Here is a 22,728-nt window from a genome sequence, read left to right as displayed (position 1 = left end):
ATCCATTGGTGGGAAATAGTTTAAGGATACCTGCTGCATGTGGGTTTGGAATTTCTATTTTATTTTTTTTTTTGTAATTGTTTCGTGGCGCCGTTTGTTTTTGGATTTCATCATAATTTTTCAATTCAAGATGGAAATGGATTATGATAAAAAATTGAATGAATTTTTACTGCAAATAAAAAATGGGTTTGTGTTTTGTGTTTTTTTGAATATAAATACAATTATCGTGTTTTGATATATTCATTTTATTTTTTCATTGTAGACAAATATCAGGTTCATATAATTTTGCCAAACAAACCGTATTGTTGGTCCTGGATCTGATTATCAATACTGAATGGACAAAAATTAGGTATGTTATTATTTTGAATTGGAACAAAGTTTATTGAATTAAATTGAATATAAATTTTTTAAAGAGATATGATTGAAAAAGTTCAAGAAATTGGAAAAACATTAATCAAAGAACAGCCAACAGAACCAGTGATTGATAATATGGTGAAAAGAATATTGAAAATAATTCGTGAAGAATTCAATCATATTCGTGGTATACGTGATGATGAAGGTTTTGAATCAATAATAAATTTATGGTCACATAATCAACAATGTAAAGAAGAAGCTACATTAGAAGAAATGACCATTGTAAAAGATTCTATAAGCATAGCCATTGGTGAACTATTAAGCGAATTGGAAACAAGTGGTGAAAATATTGCCCAACAAGCTATGGAACATATCTATTGGGATGAAGTTATTCTTACTATTGGCCGATCAAAAACGGTTGAAGCATTTCTTAAATTTGTGGCCAAAAAGAAAAGAAAATTTCAGGTTATCGTTGCTGAATGTGGTCCAGATAATAATGGCCATGATTTGGCCATTAGTTTAGCTAAAGAAAATATAAACACCATATTGATTCATGATTCGGCAATATTTTCGGTCATGTCTCGTGTAAATAAAGTAATAATCGGTACACATTCAATAATGGCCAATGGTGGTATTAAATCCGTTTCTGGTACATATACATTGGCTTTGGCTGCAAAACAATATTCAGTTCCTGTTAGTATATTGCATTATTATTCATGTTACTTTACATTTCAAATCCCAAATTCTTTTTTCTGTTTTGTTTAGTTTATTGTCTGCACCGGAATGTTTAAATTGACGCCCAAACATATGGCCAGTTATGACCAGATGGCATTCAATAAATTTTCATCACCAGAAAAAGTTCTTAATTATGAATATAGCTATTCGGTTGACTGTCAGGTAGTGAATCCGGCATTTGATTATGTACCACCTGAATTGATAACAATTTTTGTTTCAAACATGTAAGTTGTTGTTGGATGTTCGTTATTTCATTCATCATTTGTTTTTGTTTTTTTCTGTTTTACAAAAAAAAACTAGTGGCGGAACAACACCATCAGATGTTTATCGACTTTTAGGTGAATTATATCATCCAGCCGATGAATTAGCAATTTAATAAAATTTTTTTTTCTCTTTGATTAATTAATAAATAAATGTGCAAATGATTATCCATCATTTACCATTATCGTTTTTTATTGATATTCAAAGTAGAAAATTTATTTTTTTTCGATATCGATTGAAATAATGATTGTCGTCGATTATTATTACTATTACGGCTGATTGTACGTTGTTGAATATTGATACTATTGTTATCACTAATACTGTTGAACCATTTTGAATATAAAACTTCATTGATATTTAAACGTTTATTGAAATCTGGTTCCAACATGCTGTTGATCAATTGTTTTAGATTAGTGGATAATCGTTGATATTGTGATTGTTGACGATAATTATGATTCAATTGATGTTGTACAACCAGTTGTTCATCATCCGAATGAAATGGAAACATACCGCTGGTGACAATGTAAAGACAAACGCCACAATTCCAAACATCATATGCCATTGGATTGTAAGGAATTCTGTAAGGAATTTGATTTGGTTTTTTTTTGGATTTTTTTTTAATTTCATTTCATTTTACCTACTTACTTTCGATAAATTTCCGGTGGTAAATACAATTCAGTGCCACAATAATCTTCACATAATTTTTTACGATCATTATTATTTGTCCATAGTATCGATAAACTAAAATCACAAATTTTTGGCTGATCATCAATGGTAAGTAAAATATTGTCCAATTTAACATCACGATGTGCTATTTGATTTTCATGCATATGAAGTAAACCATTACAAATCGAACGAAACAATAGCCGTGATCGTCTTTCACTTTGTCGTCCTTTTTCCAATATACGATCTCTTAATGTACCATTTTCAATAAATTCCATAACAATAACATAACCATTGATTGTTGGTGGTTGATCAATATTGAATGCTTCAATGAAATCTATTATATTCACATGTGGTTTATTATTCAACATTCGTATGATATGTATTTCATAACGGAGAAAATTTTTACGATAATAATCTGAACATTGATTAAAATTAATAAATTTAATTGCTACCATACGATTGAATCGTATTTGTTGTGCTTTATAAACACAAGCATATGATCCGGTTCCAATTAGATTATTTATTCGATAACCATGTTTCATAATCTGTTGACAATGATTAATGTTGATTGATGATGATGTTTGCCGTTGTTGCTGTCGCTGTTGTTGTTGTTGTTGCTGTTGTTGATTGTCAACCATCGATATATGAAATTAAATATTGTCACATCAATCAGAGTAAAAAAGTAATGGGAATTTGCAAATTTAAATATTAAAAATTGAAATGAAATCAATTTTTTTTTTTTTTTTTGAAAAATTCGAATTTTATTGTTTCCATTTCAAATTATATTATACAGAGATTATTATTATTATTATTAATAGCAAACAAAATGGGTCAAAATAGACATTTGGTCAATGATCTGATAGAATTTTGTTTGTTTTTTCTTTAATAAGAAATTACTGGTCCTTCGGTAACACCTTCTCTATTCAACGGTGTCATAGTGGTCACTTCATTATCATCTTCAATTGGTTCATAAATTGTGGACACAATACTCAACTGTGTACCTTCACCAGTTTGATTAATGACACGTTCTTTTTTACGGAATCTTCGACCACCAATAATCACTTCCGATTCAGTGGTACCATTATAATTTTCTGGATAATCATTATTAAAAGTGGCCATTGGAAAATTTTGAAACATTTGCTGTGTATTGGCCAACATTTGTTGCATCATTTCTGTGCGATGAAGAGAAAAAATGTTTTTTATTGTTTGAATTAAAAAATCAAAACACTGGTGACTTACGTTCAAACATTTGTAAATGTCTATTACCGGCAAACAATTGTGGTACGTGGCCAGAAAATTTAAATAAATCTTTTTGTGGATTATAATCAAATTCAAAGAAATCTTTACCACCTTTTTCATTGGTTGCAATTTCATTGCTAAAATCTTTGACCGTACGATGTACATCATTTTCATCATCACCTTGTGCTATTACGGTACTTTCTTTCAACGGAACTATTGGATCACTTTCACGTTCAATTGAACGTTTATAACGTATATAAATATGTTTGGCATTAGCACCATCATTATTATCGATGATGATCAATAATATAAACACGGTTACTGCCACAATTGTAAATGAAAATTTTGAAAACATTTTGTTTCGATTTCAATTTCAATTAACACACACGCAAAATGTACATAAATTGATTGATTGATTGATGGTAACGACTGAACGATTCGATCGATTCATATGACCAATTTATATATGTTCGAATGATTGGTTGGTTGGTTGGTTGGTGTTTAGGATGGAAACAACCACCACAACCACAACCAGAAGAAGAAGAAAAAGAAGGTATGTACAATGATTACATACATACACACACACACAAAACAACACAAACATGAATCGCAAAGCCATATTTCTGTCTCTGTGTGTATGTTTACCATTGATAATTATTATTATCATAAAAAAATATATACATTCGAATGTCAATCATTATATGTATGATGAACAATTGATGGTTGAATATATTGTCACCATCCAAATAATAATCAAAAAAAAAAACCAGCTTGTTTGGCAAGTTTGATATCATATCCGTTTTTTTTTGTTTTGTTTCTGGTTCTTTTCCCTATACTGCTGCTGCTGCTGCTGCTGCTGCTTCATCATCATCATTTAATTTGATCAATGACAACTGTTTCTACATACATAAACAAACCAGAAATAAAAACAAAACAAAAAAATTTGTCTATTTGGTATCTTGATGTTGATGTTGATGTTGATGATGATGATGACGATGGTGTGGTTGATAATGATTGCCCCATCATCATCATCATCATCAAAAATAAACAACGACACAAACAGAAATTTCTAGCAAAACCGAATAAAAAAACAATTTTAGCAATGGTGATGAATCACCAACAATTTTTTTTTCAATTTTGAAAAAAATTGATCCATTTTTTTGCGCTAAAATTATTGATTGCAACAACAAAAAAAAAATTCGAAAATTGCATTTGATTCAATGAATGGCTAATAAATTTTCATACCGAATAAATAAATAAAAAAAACCGGTACACATTTGTCCTTGAAAAAAAAACCACCACCACCACACCACAACCACCAATTAATTGATGATGATGATGATGATTTTTAGTCTTGATCATCATGATTATCAATCGTGTCCAAATTATTATTAATGATGATGATATAACAATGATGGTGATGGTGATGGTGATGATGATTTTTGTTGCAATCACACAAAAATTTTACGGTTGCAACTTGCAATCATCAACGAAAAACGAATATTTTTTTTCACTTTTCAAAAATATGACATAATGATGACTGAATGTGTTGAATATATATTTCATATGTATGGGAAAAGTATCCATAGAAATCAATCGATCGATCAATCAATCAATCAATTTGTTTATTTACTTGGTTTGTTTTTTTTTTGTTCTTCTTCGTTTGGTTGATTATCTGTTGTTGTAAAAATATCATCAACGATATGATTTGTTTTTGTTTTGAACTATATCAATATTGAACTGAGTTTGTTTTTATTTTTATTAATCATCGATTCCATTATTATGCTTTTGAATTTTAAAACAAACACAATAATAATGAGCTAAACTTTTTTAAAAATATATTATGCATTACCAAATGATTTTTGTTCATTCCAAACTTGCCATAAAAATTTTGGATCATGAAAACCATGTGAACCGATAATTGTTGAATATTTTTTTCCATCATATTCCAATGGATAGAAATACATTTGTTGTTTATTATCGATTAAATTGATTTGCATACGATATGCCAATATGCCAAGATAAACATCATCATATTTAAATGGTTGGCTATAAAGACTAGCATAATAAAGATCGATAACTGTTTGATTATTGACTAGAAAACAACCACCAGTTACATATGGTGGATATCTATTCCATTGATATTCATCCAGACTAATATACCATTTTGATGTTAAATGTCGTTGTGGATGTGAATTAGCAAATACATAGCCAACATATAATCGGCCATCAAATTGATGTGGCTGTTGCTGTTGTTGTTTATAAAACCAATCATTATCTTGCCATAGATCTTGATTATCGTTTAAACCGGAATCATAATCATTTGATGGCTGCATTGATGAATTTGGTTGTATAATAAGACGTAGATAATTACGAGTAAATTTGAGCAAATTTTTTATCGATATATAATAATCATCATCAACAAATAAAATAAACGGCACTTGATGGCAGTTCTGTGCAGTCCATTGTAGTGAGGCCATAGTTTTTTTTCGTATTATTATAATATGAATCAATGAAATCCGCCTGAACGAGATCATTGTAGAATTGATTTTCAATATCGATCAATTGTTGACAATCAACTGTTTGATTGAACGCAAATATGGAACGAAATTTTTGTGATTTTTTCGTAAACACTATATTCGGATAATGATGGAATGTATTTGGACAACGAAATTGATTCACCGATGATGAACATTTGCCCAACATGAAAACAGTACGAATTTGAACATCACTAAAACGTTGTTCATTACCCCATGTTTGGCGAATAATATTTCGTAACAGGAAATTACATGTTGCACTTTTAATAACCAGCAACAATGTTATTGGATTGTTTGAATACAGTGATGATGTTGAATTTGTACCCATATTATCGAAGTTTTGCTGGCATTTAAATTTAGGATTCAAATGATAATCATATGAATAATTATGTATAGGTTTAAGTGCATTATTGGCCGAATTTTGTTTAACATTTTCAATAAAATAACGAAAATCTTTCATATAAAGTGGATAATGAAAATTTTCACCATCAAATATTGTTTCAAATGGATGGACAAATATACCGCCAATATACATTAATAACAATATGATTATAGTGACGCAAGTTATCAATAATAATCGTGAACGATTACCACGTAAACGAAATTTAATCCAATGAATCAATGATTGATGACGATGTTGATGGCGATGATTAGGATTATGATAAACAATTGGTTCACAACGTATAGATTGAAATTCATATTGAATTCCTAACAAAAAAAAAAAAAAAATAAATAAATAAATAAATAAATAAATATCGGAAAATGAAAACGGAAATAGATTAGATTTGAATAAATACCAACTTTGAAAGAAACCGGGTGTCATTTTAAGTATCTAGTAAAATAGTGACCATTCAATGGACAGTGGACAAAATAATAAATAAATAGAAATATATAAATCAAATGAATAATCAGGTAATGGACCAGGTAAAAAAAAAAATTCGTTTTTGTTGTTGTTGTTCAATATTCACTTTGTGTGTGCACTCATTCGTTTAAATTTTGTCGAGTAATTATGATGCAGAATTTTTTTTTGTTGTTGTTGTTGTAAATTCATCAATTATACAGTCGCACATATACAAAGATATATATATCACATTCAATTTGAAAAAAAAAATTTACAGAAATTCATCATTTGCGACAAACTTAAATGGAATAATATAACGATTGTCCACATTGATCCAAAAAAAAAAAAAATCATTTCAATGAGCCCATTTGACCATTTGCACCAATGAAAGAAAAAAAAATCAACCACACAGCTGTATTCACACACACACACACACACCGAAAAAATGAATCTTCACATTTATCATGATAAAATACCAAAAAAAAAAAAAAAAAAAATGTTCCCATTCGATTTAATTCAAGCGGTTACGTCCTTTATTAATCGTACATTTAAAAAAATTGGAATTTTCAATTTTGTGAACACACACACATGTGTTTGGATATTTAAATTTTTTTTTATTTTTATTTTTTTTTCATCATTCTTAAAAAAATTTTTAAACATTCTCATTGTTGTTCTCATAGAAAAAAAATGGAAGAAAAACAAGCTAGAAATCCAACCGATGGAATTTATCATCATTTAGGTGTGGAATTATCATGTCAATCGTCACAGCTTGAAATGGATGAATCAAAACCAGTTGAAGCTATTGTGGCAAAAATGGACAACATTATCAACATGATCAATCAAAATATGATGGTCGGTGAACATTACACTGATATTGCCAGATTGAAATCAGATAATTCATTCATTCTGATATCTAATCACATTCATCCGTCGATAAGATCAGGATTCGTTACTAGATTCAATCAATATGAAGATATTCCCAATTGTGTTGCCAATTATTTAAATCCTGGTCATGGACTAGCGAATAGTGTTGCAATTCGTGATACAAATGAAAAAGATCATGATGATTCATTAACCAGAATTTTTGTTGGTTTCGATTCCGGACATATTATAATGCTCGATACAAAGCTTTCGATTCTGTCGACAAAACAATTTTGTCATAATATAATCACCAAAATTGTTTTGAGCCCTAATCAACAGGATCGTCTTGTTTGTGGTGATTTTGATGGTCGATTAGTGTTGATTGATGCAAATAGAGATATGGAATCTCTTACTTATTATGATAATGCTCATTCTGATCCGATCAACGATCTGGTATTTCGTATGGATGATGGTTTCCGATAATACCATCATAACAGCCGGTGCAGATCATTCAATATTACTTTGGGATTTTCGTATTTCTCGTACGGATCGACCAGCTTCAACCATAGCACAAGTGACCAGTCAACCAACAGCATTAGATTGTGTAGCCGAACATGAATTGATATTTGGAACTGAAACAGGAAATTTGGTTCGTTTAGATCTACGAAATTCGAGTAAAATTCTACAAAAACATTCATTATTCAGTAATCAATATGAATATGATGATGATATGAGTGTTATAAAAATTCATCCACTAAAACAACATCTCAGTTGTGTTTTGACAGCTCATCAATATTGGCTTATTGAACGTCAAAATTTGGATACAATAATCGATAATCATCATTCAACATATTTTAAACGTGTTCATTTGAAAAACTGTTTAGCCATTAATGATGATAATGATTTATTAATAATTGGTAATAATTTTAATCATTTCCTTTTTCCAAATATTCTAATGTAATAATCATTTTTTGATGATTTTAAATTAAAAATCAAATTAAAAAATTATTCGAAAAAAATAATTCTTAACATATCGATTATATCGATTACTGTTGTCCGCTTAAATGGCAGCATCATCATCATCATCTTCATATATTTTGTTCGGTCGACCGCCAAACATCAGCTGTAGGTTCAATGTGTTTTTTTTAATCTTGATTTCAAAAAAAAAAATTCAACCAAGATCCATAGGATCTATCTATAGATGGAACATGCTGCCAACATTGGTGACAAGGACATTACATTTTCGATATTATTATAAAGTTTTTTATTCAAAATCGATTGCCGATTATTTGATCTTGTCGATCAAACACGATGGTCATTACAATGCACAACAATATCGATGTCTGGCATCATCGTTTTTCCGTAATCCAAGAAAGATAGAATCATATTTCAGTGCAATAGGAGGCGAATCCGATGATCCACCACCAGATCTAACCCCTGAACAAGTAATTGACCCTTTTGTCTAACGATTAAATCAAGACGAATTTCGTTCCATTGAACTTCTCAGGTTACAGCCATATTACGAACGAATGAATCGTTGGTGCTGAACAATGCTACTGCAGCTGAAAACGTGCGATTTTTGGAGAATTTCCTCGATGTTCTGGAATCGAAAAAATTTGCCAAAAATAAAAAATTTGAAGCCATTCGAAGGAAACAGCGACGAATCACATCATCGGAGAGGCAGCCACAACCGAAAAAATTATATTCATTAGTCGATCATCCATGGATTTCACAAGTTGAATCGAATCAATTGGCCTCAAATCATCCAATCGAGGATCGACTACGTGTTTCCACAATAAATTTGGACGATGAAGATGATCACAGATCAATTATATTCGGTGTTTTCGATGGCCATGGTGGTGGATTCTGTGCCGATGTCATTGCTCGACGTTTGTTTCATTATGTAGCTATTGGACTGAAAGCTAGACACTTAAATTTAACTCAGCCTAAAGACACGGCCTCAATTGATGCCAATGATATTGCTAAAATAGTATCTGATCATTCGTTATCACCATCGAATTTCTATCATAACATTCATTCAATATATGAAGCTGAAGTAGCACGTCGGTTGCAATCTCGGATTGAAGAATTCGAAATGGATGCTCTACAAAAATTTGCCATCGATGAATTGGAACATCATCATGAAAAAACAGATGATGTAATCAAATCCATTATCGAACGAGCTTTCATCCGCTGTGATCAAGATCTTGACCGAGAGATCGAATTGAATCTAACTAATACTACATCGAATCTTTTATTACATTATTATCATTCACTTGCCGTATCTGGTTCTTGTGCCACAGTGGCTCTAGTCATTGACAACAAACTTTACATTGCTTCAACTGGTGATTGTCGTGCTGTAATGGGATTGCTTCGTGTCGATGATCATCAACAACAACAACAAATCAGTCAACAATCCAAACAGCGATTATCACCATTGGAAAAGAAACAAAAATTACGTGTAATTGAATTATCACGTGAACATAATTCCGATAATGTTAGTGAATTGAATCGAATATATTCAGAACATCCAAAGGAAGAAAATAATTTTATTATTCGGGAACATAGGCTATTAGGACAGTTGATGCCATTACGTGCATTTGGTGATTTTCCATTCAAATGGTCAGTGGATAAAATGAAACAATTAGGTCTTACACGAGCTTTTGGTAGTCATGTTATTCCCACTTTTTATCGGACACCACCATATCTGATTGTTACACCTGAAATAACAATGTTCGATTTGGAACAAGATGATAATATGTGGCTTGATCGATTTGTCATAATGGCTACCGATGGCCTTTGGGAACAGTTTGAATCATCATATAAAGTGGTCAAAGCTGTGAATCGTTATAGACAAAATCTTAGTCAACAAATTATGGCCTATACATCTGCACAGGTGTTTAAAATTGAACCTGTAAACGATGAAGATGAATATTCATCATCATTGACATTGCAAGAGATTATTGATCGTTTAAATAAACAGGTAAAACATGGCCCAATAACAACATTTAAACGTGTTACAGCCGATGATGATCTTATTGAAGATATTAATTGTGGTACATTTTTATTACGAACTGCTTTAAGCGATATTTCAGCCAATCAATCAGTGCCACGACCAAATATCGGTAAAGTACCAGAATCAGATCCATTATTAATGGAACAAGAAGAAGAACGAGAAAAATTTTCACATCATGTTGATCAATATGAACAACAAAAACGACGACATCAAAAATTGGTATCCTATCTGACATTACCACAATCGGTTGTTCGCAATTTTCGTGATGATATATCATTGATTGTAATCGGTCTAAAATAAAAATGAAACACATCATTTTATTATTTCCTCACAAACTAAAAAAAAAATGTACACATGCTCAATTTGTTTGACAAAAAAAAACAAAAACAAAAAGAAAAAAAAATCCAATATTTTTAAATTTCTTGTCTATTTCAACCGAATAGGTGGTGCTTGATGATCATGTGATCATAGTATAAATCGTTGATCGGTAACCACACCCACCTTCTCTGTATTTTTTTTTTTGATGTCAATAGAATGCCCTGAAATATTTTGATTTTTTTTTCTGATACGAATTTCTATTTTTAAAATTTATAAAATCATTATGTCTGAATGCGATTCTGGTGGAATATCAATTGATAATTGGTAAGTGTGTCAAATTCCTGTGTTGAAATTCTACATTGATAACATTGTATTTTTTCATTCAATTCAAAACAGTCAAAATGCTTATGAAACTGAAGAAGCAAAACAAATTCGTAAACTAATCGAACATCATTGTGGTGTGTTTAAATTTTCATCAAATATAAAATTGTATTGTAATTTTTGTCATTTCGAATTTACTGATCATAGTGATGAAAATGTACAAAAACATTTGAATGATGTGGAACATTTGAAAAATTTTTTAAAAAATTCACAAAAATCACGCAAAAGTCGTCGATCATTGGATGTTTTTAATGGTGGTGGTGGTGATGGCGGTGGTAATCGATGCATAACTTTAGCCACAAATGAATTGGTTCTAGTAAGCGATGATGAAGATGAAACTGGTGATCCTGAAACGAATAAAATCGAAATCATCATCAATGCATATCAATCCGGAGTGCTGGCAAATCGAAAATTTGATAAAATTCATTGCATACCATGTGATATAGAACTACGTGATTCATTGTTGTTGATCAAAAAACATTTACTCAAAGATCGTTTACATTTGAAAAATATGATGAAACTTGAAAATCAATCAAAACAATATGCAAGTAAAGAATTTGCTGGCAATAAAAAAATTCAACAATTCGTCGATACAAATGCCAATTGTCTTGAATGGGATGGACCATCATTGATACATTGTAAAGTTTGTCATAAAGTCATACAGGCCCGTTATTATACACTCATTCGTCATTGTCAACGTCGATCACATAAAACTCGTCTATCATCATGGTTACCAGATGATAATGGTACCGTTTTGTCCAATGATGAAAATATTTACAGACAAAAAATTCAAATGGAAAAAGAAAAATTGAAAACATTAATGGAAACGAATCAAGATTGTTTACTATTACATGCAAATAAAATCTATTGTCGTTTATGTGAAAAAATTCTCATCACTAAATATAATAATGTTTTAAATCATCTTGGCCGTTCGATACACATTGCTCGAAAAGCTCAGGAACAAAATAAAACCAATGATGATGGTGATGATTCAATGATTACCACGATTGATAATAATCAATCATCACAAGTGCAACAAAATATCGGAGAAATAATTGATAATCTGCTACAAAAAGAACAAAATCGATTGAATCGTTTGATAGAAAAACATTCAGAACATTTAATTCTATACAATCATTGTGAAAATGTTCTCTGTAAACCATGTAAACGAATTATGTTGGCTCAATATATAAATGTTCATAATCATTTACGTCGTCAAAGTCATAAAGATAAAACAATACTATATGATGGTGGTGGTGATGGTGATACAAATAAGAAAAAATTGACAACAGAAATTGTCGAAATAACAGCCAATGATGAAGATGATAATGATGATGAGCAATTGGTGATGAATTCTGTTACTGGAACCGTAGAAGAAGAACAGGTTATACTTATCGAACAAATACCTATGGGTGATCAATTAACATTTATTTAAATGAAAATTTGAAACAAATAAACTTTTCATTTTTTTATTTATTTTTTTTAAAAAAATATCACACAAAAAAATTATTATTATTATCATGGACTATAAGTGAGCTGATGATGATTGCTGCCACTTGTGTTTGCCGCCATTGTATTTGTCAATGATGTTGATGAATATGATGGTATGACTGGTGAATTTTGATTTTTACCATTTTTCGTCTTACAAATTTGACATAGTTTCTGATTCGGGAAAAAAAATTCAGGTGAAATTAATCAGTGTTTGAACAAAAATAACATGTTTATATTTACCTGTTGAATTAATTGTTTTCCATTATTGATATCCACATCGGCTGTAAAATCTAAACAATTTGTATGGAAAAGATGTCCACATTGAAATAGAACGTATTCACCATATGTGGTAATCATTGCTTGATGATTATGATGATGATGATGTGTTAATATTCCTGGCACTTGACATGAATAACAATAACGTTCATGATCACGAACAACAACCGCTTTTGAACGCATTCGATACATTTTACTGAATTGTTGATAACAATCTGAATTTAGTACACGACGGCATCCATCTTCCAGTGTGACCATTAAACGATAATCTTGTAATATCTGCACTAATGATGGTACTAAATCTGGTATCGATACACCTTCAGGTATTCTTGATATCAATGATATTGGATCCGTAGCATTCGTGCCAACTTCACGTAATAATTTTGATAATAAATTCGTTTTCGATACTGAAATGTCCATCAATTCTGCCCAAAGATCAGCATCACCATGTTCTTTACAGAAATCTATTGCCGCATTAATGTCGTCGGTTTTATCGATAATGATCCTTAAAGCTTCATGTGTATTACCCATTCGGCCTAAAATGAACACTACGGCTTTGGTTAGCTGTTGTTTTTTACAAACTTCTAATGCCTTTTCTAATTGAATATAATTTGATTGTCGCAAAAATGGAACAATTCTGTCTGGAATATGTTTAGCATATAGATCGAAAAGGAGATCATGATAACGTGTACAGGCAACAGGATCACGTTGAATCAAACGATCCAGATATGCACATAATAGCCGTGGATGTTTCCGTAATCTTGTAATAACTTTATCACATGGTATTAAATCTTGATTTGCTATTAATAGCCGTGAAGTTTCTTCGGCATCCAACTCTAAAAGTTCAACGATTCTATCTTCAACAAGATGTAATAGCCGATGTTTCCATATTAAATCAAATACACGTTTAGCATTACCAGTCTGTAGAAATATAAACAAAGCTTTTTGATAGCGGCATTCATAAATATACATTTCAGCTAATGATTCCAAAAGATTATGGTCCTGTTGTAATTGTGATGATAATTTTGTTGTAAGACGATCAATCATTGAATCTGTTGAATAAAGATGAAGTGGCAATGATCGAATTGTTCGTAAAAATCCATTAGAATCATCTTGATCTAAAAATTCGATCAATACCATTTCGTATAGATGTGGTGCAAGAAGACGTTGATTATCTAATCCTATCGGTAGATATTTGGCCAACACACGAATACAATGATGTTGTCTAAATAGATTCAAATGAATTTCCCAAAGATTCCAATTTTTCAAACAAAGTTCATGACAAATTTTACCAGCTTCTTCACATGAATCCAATGTTGCTTCTACCAACAGATGTTTAATGAATAATTGTCCAACACTTTCGTATGTATGTCGAAAACATTGACGATTATTCATACGATTTGTTTTCATTCGTTGAAATGCTTTACGAAATTTTTTTCGACTTAAAAGCCAATCAATAGAATCATCTTCATCACGTGGTCTTGCAATAATCAAATCACGTGGAAATATAATCAAATAGCCATTTTCTTCACGATAATGTATCATTTGAATGTCACGTGTTTTTTGTACTGTTTTCAAAAATTCATTCGGTGTCAATATATCATCGGATATATCAGTGAAAATGTCGGCATTTTTTGGTTCAACCATTTTTATTCGAACCAATTTTTGATTTTCATTCAAAATTGAATCATCATTTTGTTCGGATATGGAATCATCAATAGTGGGATAAAGAAATGATTTCTGTGTACATAGAATTAATAATCTGTCTTGTTCGAATGGCACCACTCCACAGGCTATAAGATGAGAATCAATATTGAAAGAATTGACTGGTGGGGAAAAAAAATTTTTATTAAAAAACCGATAATCGTTGAATTATTATTATCGAACCTAATTCTACATAATATTTACGAATACGTTCTTGGACCATCATCGCTTGTGTTAATGAAAGTTCGGAATCAAAATTTCTTTGTCGTATGCTACAAATTTTGATTGAATTACCCCATGATACCAATAATGTACGATTATCACGCCATGTGAAACTACATTGATAAAGATCCAATTTAATACGATAATCATTTTCTTTATCACGATCCAAATGTGTTATTATTGTTTTACTTTGTGAATCATAAATTTTTAGACAAAGATCTGAAGCCCAAACAATAAAATTACCAAACCAATTGGCTATACGTACAACACCACGTGCCTGTTGTAAACATGTTGCACGATAACGTCCAAGAAGATTTTTTTCAAAAAATATAAGACGATCAGCTTCACCGATAACAAAACGACGTGCACTCGTTATTCCATATTGTGGATCAATAGCTAAAGCTTTTACTGGTCTTTCAAATGTTGTCGTATAATGTGGTTCACCGGTCGTATAAAATTCTTGTATACATACACGATAATCTGAACACGAGGCAATAAAATCCGCTTTTTCATCTATACTTAATTGATTTATTGATGATCGATGCTTAATCAATCATAAGACAAAATAATGAATACAAATGGTTAAAATTTTCAGAAAAAAAAACTTACTAAATTATTAAATGTATTTGAACAATTAACACCTTCAATATTCAACACGTACATTTGTCCAGATTGGGTGCCTAAAACGAAAAACTGCAGGTCCAATAAAAAAAAGCAAAAACAAATTACAATTAAGAATTGAAATTCTTTCATTGTGCGGGCAATACTTTTTCATGTGTTGCTATCGATGTGATTGATTCAGATTTCAGAATGTTTGGCACATCTCCTCTGATACGTGAATAGGTCAATTTAGGTTCATCATCATCGTCGTCGTCGTCATCGTCATCGCCATCATCATTCGCTCTATTATTCATTGTTGATGTATTCTAAAGATGAAAACAAAAAAATTACAGAATTCAAATAACATGTGATAAACTTTCGAATTAGTTAACTCCTACCTGATGATTGGGCAAAATAATCGATGGATTAGTTGTATCATTTAGATAAATTATTGATTCACCTTCCACATATGTGGAATCCATTGATCATGCAAAGAGAAAGAGAAAAAAAAATTCAACAACAAAATAAACATTAAAATAAACAAACAAAAAAAATTTTTTTTTGAGCATCCAAAATGGAGATTATTAGTGATAAAATAAAAATAAAAATTCAACTAAAAGATAAAATATAATAATGAATGTGTATGCATTGTGTGTGTATATAAACACAGAAAAATGATGATGGAAAAAAAACGAATGAAAACAAAAAAATGTTTGAGTTGCGCAGTCGTAACCAAACACATTTTTTTTTGGTTTTTAATTTCGAATCCATTTTTTTCGCGGTCATCCGATTTTGTGTTTACTATATAATTGGATATTTTGTTAACGATCTGGATCCGGTTATACTTAATGGTGATGATGATGATGATGATGATTAATCTTAGTCCATAAATTGTTAGTTTTTGTGGCCAGTTTGGTTTTTTGAAATTTTTTAAAATGAAAAAAGAACAACAAAATAATTTGTATATATACATCAGATTTCATGATGAATTTATTTGCCACCAGATGGTGGATGAAGTGCACAAAAAATAATTACTGAATGTGTAACAAGAAAAAGAAATAGGCGGAGCTTGTGTGAGTGTGTGGATTAGACTTTTCCCTCCAAAAAAAAAAACAAATCTGTTGAGCCGAACAAAGAAAGTCTCGAAAAAATTTCAGTTTTTTAATAAAAAAAAATTTACATTTCCTTGCGATTTAATTTTTTTTTTGTGTATGAAAATGGCTTTTCTTCAAGATTTAAATGATAATGATAATGCTGAACAACGTGAAAAACAATCTCAGTATTTGGATTTTCTTGATGATGAGGTATTTCATTTTTTTTTCAATGATTTGAAATGGTAAATATTGAATTTTTTTTTATTTCAGAATGATCAAGGTTATTATGCTGAAGCTGTTAAACATATGATCAAAACACAACAACAACGTTTAATTGTTAATGTTAATGATTTACGTAGAAAATTACCATTACGTACAAAATGTTTACTTCGTTCTGGTATTGAAGAGATTGTCCTATTTCAGAATGCTCTTCGTGAATATATCAGTCATCAGGCACCGGATTTTGTTGAAAATTTTGATGAATTTTTGATTGGCTTAGAAGGCAGTTTTGGTTCACATCATGTCACACCACGTAATTTGTCATCAATATTTTTGGGTTCCATTATTGCTGTCGAAGGTATTGTTACAAAATGTTCATTAGTTCGACCAAAAATTGTTCGTTCTGTTCATTATTGTCCGGCTACTAAAAAGAAACATGAACGTCGATATACGGATTTGACATCATTGTCCGCTTATCCATCGTCATCGGTTTATCCTACAAAAGATGAAGATGGAAACCTATTGGAAACTGAATTTGGCCTTTCTACATATAAAGATCATCAGATACTTTCGATACAAGAAATGCCTGAAAAAGCTCCGGCTGGCCAACTGCCTCGATCTGTTGATATCATTTCCGATAATGATTTAGTCGATGTTTGTAAACCTGGCGATCGGGTACTTATTGTTGGACCTTATCGATGTTTGCCCAACAAACAAGGTTATTATACATCTGGAACATTTCGTACAGTTGTGTTGGCCAACAATATCACTCAATTGAACAAAGAAGTTTTGACAGTTGATTTGATGCCCGAAGATTTGCAACGTTGTCAACGATTTTCACGTCAGAAAAATGTTTTCGAAGTTTTGGCTCGTTCGTTGGCTCCTTCAATTTATGGACATGATTATATTAAAAAAGCATTGCTTTGCATGTTGCTTGGCGGGTTAGAAAAAATCCTGCCTAATGGAACACGTCTTCGTGGTGATATTAATGTCCTATTGATTGGTGATCCATCTGTATCAAAATCTCAATTGTTACGTTATGTATTGAATTGTGCACCGAGAGCCGTGGCAACCACTGGTCGTGGATCATCAGGTGTCGGTTTAACAGCTGCTGTTACACATGATCCAGAAACTGGTGATCGTCGATTAGAAGCCGGTGCTATGGTTCTAGCTGATCGTGGTGTTGTTTGTATTGATGAATTTGATAAAATGTCCGACATTGATCGTACAGCCATTCATGAAGTTATGGAACAAGGCAAAGTAACCATCACTAAAGCTGGTATACAGGCACAACTTAATGCACGTTGTTCAGTATTGGCAGCAGCAAATCCAGTATATGGTCGTTATGATCAATATAAAACACCAAATGATAATATAGGAATGCAGGATTCATTGCTTTCACGTTTTGATCTATTATTTATAATGTTGGATAAGAATGAAATTGAAAATGATACCGAAATTTCTGATCATGTTGTTCGAGTACATCGATTCCGTCCACACGGTGAACAGGATGGTGAACGTAAGTGTTGTGTTATAATACTATAGAAGTGATTTTGTAATCAAATTTTAAACAATTTTTTATTATTGTCACTTTTTTAGCACTTCCAATCATAACGAATGCAGATTTTCTTTCAACCAAAATGAATCCAAACAAAATGAACGATGAACAAGAATCGGGTCAAGATATTTATGAAAAATATGATCCACTACTTCATGGTAAACGTAAACGAAAGTAAGTGTTTTTTTTCTGGAATTTCTGAATTTTATAAAAATTTACTCAATTACAGTGAAAAATTCGTTACCATGAACTTTATGCGAAAATATATTCATTTAGCAAAAGCGATCAAACCACAATTAAGTCAAGAAGCTATTGATATTATTGCCGAAGAGTATTCGAAACTTCGAACATATGATTTAGAACAAAACGATCTTTGTCGTGTAAGTATAACCAAAAAAAAAAAAAAGAAAAAAAAATAAAACTGAAATGGTTTAACAATTTTCATCATCTAATAGACACAACCGATAACGGCTCGAACATTGGAAACATTGATTCGTTTATCAACGGCTCATGCAAGAGCTCGTCTTTCGAAATCGATTGATACCGTTGATGCTAAAGCTGCAGTAGAAATGGTTCAATTTTCTCATTTTCAAAAAGTATTGGAAAAACCTGGAAAACGTAAACGTCGTCACGAAGATGATTATGATGATGATGAAGAGGATGAGGAAGAAGTTGAAAATGAAATCTATGATGATGATAAAAATGATGATGTCTATGAAATGCGTTTTGATGATGAATCACATCGACCACGTAAATCACGTAAGGCTGATGCAGATGAATCAATGGATACTACTGACCGATTGACTACAACAATTGATGAAGTGTCAACAACAACAAAATCTCAGGAAAAACTATCACCATTGTCGGAAATGCCTGATGCACGATTCAAAGAATTTCGACAATATTTGTATAAGATTTTCCATGATAACAAACAATCAAGTTTGACCACTGTTTTGATTTATAAAGCATACGATGAAGAAGCACAAAAAGAAGGAAAATTGAAATTCACACATGAAGAAATTGATTTTGCATTAGCTAAAATGAATGATTTGAATCAGATATTTTTGTCTAATAATATGGCCATTTTGATCTAGGAAAAAAATTTCATTGTAATTGCATCCGATTTTTTTCACATTTCAAATTGTCAAAATTTTCAAATTAAATTCCATTTAAACATCCATTACGATATATATGGATGGATGTTTAATTTTGTGTGTGTCTGTTTTTTTTCAATAATTTTGTTTTGATGATATTCTTTTGTGTGATGTTGAAAACACATTGATTCTGATAATTCGATGAAACGATGGTAATTGATTGATTTGAATGAAACAAAAAAAAAAAATAGTACCGTTTGTTTTTTTCTTTGTCGATAATTATGTGCATAAATTCAACTACAAAAATCATTACACGATCTTGCGTTCGTCGCCTATATAAAGATCTATTACGATTTGGTCGTAACGAATTGCAATATACGAATAAAGATTATTTTTGTCAACGAATTCGTAAAGAATTTCGTGTCAATCGAAATCTTGATCGTCCAGAAGATATTGAATACTATTATAAGGTATTTTTGATATTCTGATTTTTGAATTTTTTGATTTTGAAATTGATTTTTTCATTTTTTTTTTTGCCAGAAAGGATTAACTTTATTACAAAAACGAGCCATAGTTTAACATATTTTCAAATGTTTTTTCGTAATCACCATCATACTAATCTCATTGTTAATCATTTTTTTCGAACATCTCAGTTGTTACAAAATTCTATTGCTGTTTCCAATTATTTCAAACAACAACAATTTCAAATTCATTCAAGTCAAATTTGTTTTAAATTTATTCCGGATAAAAGTCGTTTACCCGTATTGAATGAAAACGATATTGAAGAACAATTCGTCCAGGGAAGTGGTCCTGGTGGACAGAATGTAAATCGTTTACAAAATTGTGTAATACTCAAACATTTACCAACCGGTATCATTGTCAAATGTCATCAAGAACGATTATTACAACGTAATCGTAAACTAGCACGACAACTTTTATTACAACGTTTAGATGTACATTACAATGGTACGGATTCAATTGTTGAACAAAAAAAACGATATATTCTTTCACGATTAGAACAACGTGAACAACGTTTTTCGGATTTACGTATGAAAAAATTACAATATCAAAAAATTTTTCAACAACAACGACAAAAACAGCAACAACAACAACAACAAGAATCTGATTATAATGAAAATTAATTGATAATGAAACTTTGCAATAAATAATCGTCATCATCATATCTCTTTTTTTTAGAAAAAAAAACTCTAGCAAGCTAATCAAGTCATGTTCTATACATGGAAAGAATTTTGTCGATGGTTAAATGTAACTTTATTCGAATTTTGGATGTTTCTATTGGCCACAATCTGTTTTACATTTTTATTGGCATTGAAGATTGAAAATCCATTCAATATATTAGAAATTATTGGCATCAAATCATCATCATCACTAAATTGGTGGCATATATTTTTTCCATATTTTTTAAACGATGCACTTGCTTCATATTTCAATATTATTATTTTTATTCGTCAATATCATATTGGTAAAATTCGTCAAGCATTCATTCGTCTAGTGTTTGTAACGGCACGATTAGCAATGCTTTGTGTGGTCAAAGTATTTTTAATCTATAAATTAGAGAATAGATTAGCTGTCAATTTTTCTGAAATATTTTTACCATTGTTTTTTCTATTGTTTATTCTAATCTGTAGATCTTTTCGTATCTGATGTTCGATCATGTATACACTATAGAATTTTTTTTTGTGTCCACAAAATCTTATTATAGTTTAATTTAGTTTAAAAAAAACAATTGTGATTCATTTGTTTACGTTTGTTTACGTATGTTTAGATTGTCGATTGTGTGTGTGTGTTGGTTGATTTGCAAATAAATTCTCTTTACTTAATTTTTGTTGTTGTTATTGTTTTAAAATTCGAATGGCCATGGCCACAGAATTGGTACGACTATTCAAACCTAAAGTTATTTTATTCAATTTAATTGGTACCATTATTCCATTGGATTGGCAAGACGAATGTATAGAACCATTTATTCGTGATAATATTCATCGATTTATTGAAGAAAATTGGTCACAATCAGAATTTGTTTATGAAATGATTACCATACAATTTCAACAAGAATCTATTGAACATTATTTTCATAATGATCGAAAAGATTGTCCATTAGTATTGAATTTTAATCGTGATCATTCCAATTGGATGGATGTTATTGATTCGGTGGAAAAATTTATTCATTGGCAAATGGTAAACACACAGTTAACAATGTCGAATCAAACATTGGAATTGTTACGTCTATGTTGGATGGATGGTTACCATAAAGGAATGATTAAAACAAAGTAAGTGGATCCTTTGATTGATTTGTCTTTGAAGAAAATACAAGGGATTTTGTTTCAGACTTTTCCATGATGTTAAAAACAATTTAAATCGATGGAAATCGATGAATATTCAATTGGCAATATTATCATTAACGATGAATAATGATGTATGTAGATTGATACTGACATCAACAAATGATGGTAATATTTCGGAAATGTTTGATTATTATTTTGATGAACAAACAATTGATGGCCATTATCGGCAAACAGAATTACAATTTTATCAACAAATAATGCAATCAATGAACATTTCCATTGGAAATGAAATTCTATTAATCAGTAATTATGGACGAGGTATGTGGGTGTGTGTGTGTGTGTGTGTGTGTGTGGTCAATCATTCATTTTCATTACATCGTTATTTTTGATCATTTATTTATACATAGATTTAAAAATGGCCAAAGAAAATGGCAATTTTCAAACATTGTTATTATTACGACCATTGGTTAATCAGCAACCACCAAGATCATATTATTTGATTCGTTTTGCTCATACCGATAGCCTTGGACGAATTGAATTTGTTTAAGATGAAAAAAAAATTCTTTTTTTTTTTGGTACAAATGTGGTGTGTACTTTAAGGCTATCTAATAGCACATTTTTTTCGCTGATTTATTCATTCGTCGTTCGATACATTTGCACATTGAATTGAATTGACAAAACAAAAAAAAAAAAAAATTTAATCGAATCAATCAAATTATAATGTGCTCAGATTTTTTGTTGCCGTTGTTGGATAAGATGTGGATAAAAAAAAATGACAATCAAAGAAAATGAAAATGAAAATCAATTGTTACAAGATATGAATGACAATGATAAGATTTTGTTTAAAAAAAAATCAATCAATCAATTGTAATGAGAACAAAGTTCAAAGTATCCATGTATTGGATCATAATTCGATGTGCTGATGATGATGATTTTTAAATCGATGACGAACTAAATA

The 22,728-nt window shown here is 30.6% G+C and overlaps 12 protein-coding genes across 14 annotated transcripts; 8 read left to right on the top strand and 4 right to left on the bottom strand.

Annotated features, from left to right (window-relative positions):
- Positions 1 to 4: 4 nt before the first annotated feature.
- eIF2Bbeta (eukaryotic translation initiation factor 2B subunit beta) lies at positions 5 to 1,524 on the top strand. Its single transcript, XM_047064398.2, has 5 exons — positions 5 to 186; positions 263 to 349; positions 414 to 1,047; positions 1,120 to 1,313; positions 1,390 to 1,524. Exons 1-5 carry the CDS (start codon positions 38 to 40, stop codon positions 1,463 to 1,465), a joined length of 1,140 nt encoding a protein of 379 aa, XP_046920354.2. The 5' UTR covers positions 5 to 37; the 3' UTR covers positions 1,466 to 1,524.
- LOC124500338 (testis-specific serine/threonine-protein kinase 3) lies at positions 1,332 to 2,679 on the bottom strand. The gene is made up of 2 exons (XM_047064397.2): positions 1,996 to 2,679; positions 1,332 to 1,928 (listed from the first exon to the last, which is right to left on the bottom strand). The coding sequence occupies exons 1-2, from the start codon at positions 2,652 to 2,654 to the stop codon at positions 1,532 to 1,534; spliced, it is 1,056 nt and encodes a 351-aa protein (XP_046920353.2). The 5' UTR covers positions 2,655 to 2,679; the 3' UTR covers positions 1,332 to 1,531.
- A 67-nt stretch (positions 2,680 to 2,746) lies between these two features.
- LOC124500342 (uncharacterized) lies at positions 2,747 to 3,796 on the bottom strand. 2 transcript variants are annotated; one of them, XM_047064402.2, is made up of 2 exons: positions 3,256 to 3,796; positions 2,747 to 3,188 (listed from the first exon to the last, which is right to left on the bottom strand). In XM_047064402.2, exons 1-2 carry the CDS (start codon positions 3,608 to 3,610, stop codon positions 2,899 to 2,901), a joined length of 645 nt encoding a protein of 214 aa, XP_046920358.1. In that variant the 5' UTR covers positions 3,611 to 3,796; the 3' UTR covers positions 2,747 to 2,898. The 2 variants fall into 2 exon arrangements, with proteins under 2 accessions (XP_046920358.1, XP_075590785.1); XM_075734670.1 differs by having other exon boundaries at positions 2,747 to 3,107; positions 3,256 to 3,718.
- Positions 3,797 to 4,866: 1,070 nt separating this feature from the next.
- On the bottom strand, positions 4,867 to 7,071 carry LOC124491063 (beta-1,3-galactosyltransferase brn). The gene is given in 3 exon segments (XM_047053673.2): positions 4,867 to 5,744; positions 5,746 to 6,500; positions 6,594 to 7,071. Coding segments are annotated over 3 exon segments (1,425 nt in total). The 5' UTR covers positions 6,616 to 7,071; the 3' UTR covers positions 4,867 to 5,096.
- Positions 7,072 to 7,222: 151 nt separating this feature from the next.
- LOC124500625 (uncharacterized) lies at positions 7,223 to 8,513 on the top strand. Its single transcript, XM_075734667.1, is given in 2 exon segments — positions 7,223 to 7,968; positions 7,970 to 8,513. Coding segments are annotated over 2 exon segments (1,134 nt in total). The 5' UTR covers positions 7,223 to 7,320; the 3' UTR covers positions 8,456 to 8,513.
- Positions 8,514 to 8,607: 94 nt separating this feature from the next.
- On the top strand, positions 8,608 to 10,914 carry LOC124500514 (pyruvate dehydrogenase [acetyl-transferring]-phosphatase 1, mitochondrial-like). The gene is made up of 2 exons (XM_047064595.2): positions 8,608 to 8,939; positions 9,002 to 10,914. The coding sequence occupies exons 1-2, from the start codon at positions 8,703 to 8,705 to the stop codon at positions 10,808 to 10,810; spliced, it is 2,046 nt and encodes a 681-aa protein (XP_046920551.2). The 5' UTR covers positions 8,608 to 8,702; the 3' UTR covers positions 10,811 to 10,914.
- A 135-nt stretch (positions 10,915 to 11,049) lies between these two features.
- Positions 11,050 to 12,652, top strand: LOC124500515 (uncharacterized). Its single transcript, XM_047064596.2, has 2 exons — positions 11,050 to 11,152; positions 11,225 to 12,652. The coding sequence occupies exons 1-2, from the start codon at positions 11,112 to 11,114 to the stop codon at positions 12,642 to 12,644; spliced, it is 1,461 nt and encodes a 486-aa protein (XP_046920552.2). The 5' UTR covers positions 11,050 to 11,111; the 3' UTR covers positions 12,645 to 12,652.
- lt (vacuolar protein sorting-associated protein light) lies at positions 12,647 to 16,494 on the bottom strand. Its single transcript, XM_047064593.2, has 6 exons — positions 15,901 to 16,494; positions 15,670 to 15,828; positions 15,512 to 15,595; positions 14,864 to 15,446; positions 12,941 to 14,802; positions 12,647 to 12,871 (listed from the first exon to the last, which is right to left on the bottom strand). The coding sequence occupies exons 1-6, from the start codon at positions 15,982 to 15,984 to the stop codon at positions 12,728 to 12,730; spliced, it is 2,916 nt and encodes a 971-aa protein (XP_046920549.1). The 5' UTR covers positions 15,985 to 16,494; the 3' UTR covers positions 12,647 to 12,727.
- Positions 16,495 to 16,603: 109 nt separating this feature from the next.
- Mcm3 (minichromosome maintenance 3) lies at positions 16,604 to 19,580 on the top strand. Its single transcript, XM_047053098.2, has 5 exons — positions 16,604 to 16,806; positions 16,867 to 18,334; positions 18,415 to 18,547; positions 18,603 to 18,753; positions 18,829 to 19,580. Exons 1-5 carry the CDS (start codon positions 16,714 to 16,716, stop codon positions 19,465 to 19,467), a joined length of 2,484 nt encoding a protein of 827 aa, XP_046909054.1. The 5' UTR covers positions 16,604 to 16,713; the 3' UTR covers positions 19,468 to 19,580.
- Positions 19,581 to 19,645: 65 nt separating this feature from the next.
- On the top strand, positions 19,646 to 21,302 carry LOC124490582 (mitochondrial translation release factor in rescue). Of its 2 annotated transcripts, none has more exons than XM_075734671.1 (2): positions 19,646 to 19,937; positions 20,012 to 21,302. In XM_075734671.1, exon 2 carries the CDS (start codon positions 20,058 to 20,060, stop codon positions 20,607 to 20,609), a length of 552 nt encoding a protein of 183 aa, XP_075590786.1. In that variant the 5' UTR covers positions 19,646 to 19,937; positions 20,012 to 20,057; the 3' UTR covers positions 20,610 to 21,302. The 2 variants fall into 2 exon arrangements, with proteins under 2 accessions (XP_075590786.1, XP_046909062.2); XM_047053106.2 differs by having other exon boundaries at positions 19,796 to 19,937; positions 20,008 to 21,302.
- On the top strand, positions 20,695 to 21,302 carry LOC124490580 (transmembrane protein 203). The gene has a single exon (XM_047053103.2). The coding sequence runs from the start codon at positions 20,695 to 20,697 to the stop codon at positions 21,130 to 21,132; it is 438 nt and encodes a 145-aa protein (XP_046909059.2). The 3' UTR covers positions 21,133 to 21,302.
- Positions 21,302 to 22,709, top strand: LOC124490581 (enolase-phosphatase E1). The gene is made up of 3 exons (XM_047053105.2): positions 21,302 to 21,755; positions 21,814 to 22,088; positions 22,178 to 22,709. Exons 1-3 carry the CDS (start codon positions 21,340 to 21,342, stop codon positions 22,315 to 22,317), a joined length of 831 nt encoding a protein of 276 aa, XP_046909061.2. The 5' UTR covers positions 21,302 to 21,339; the 3' UTR covers positions 22,318 to 22,709.
- Positions 22,710 to 22,728: the final 19 nt, after the last annotated feature.

Source organism: Dermatophagoides farinae, chromosome 10 (genome assembly GCF_024713945.1).
Source record: "Dermatophagoides farinae isolate YC_2012a chromosome 10, ASM2471394v1, whole genome shotgun sequence".
Taxonomy (NCBI): Eukaryota; Metazoa; Arthropoda; class Arachnida; order Sarcoptiformes; family Pyroglyphidae; genus Dermatophagoides; species Dermatophagoides farinae.
Note: the sequence above shows the minus strand (reverse complement) of the source record. Positions and strands in the feature narration are given on the sequence as shown.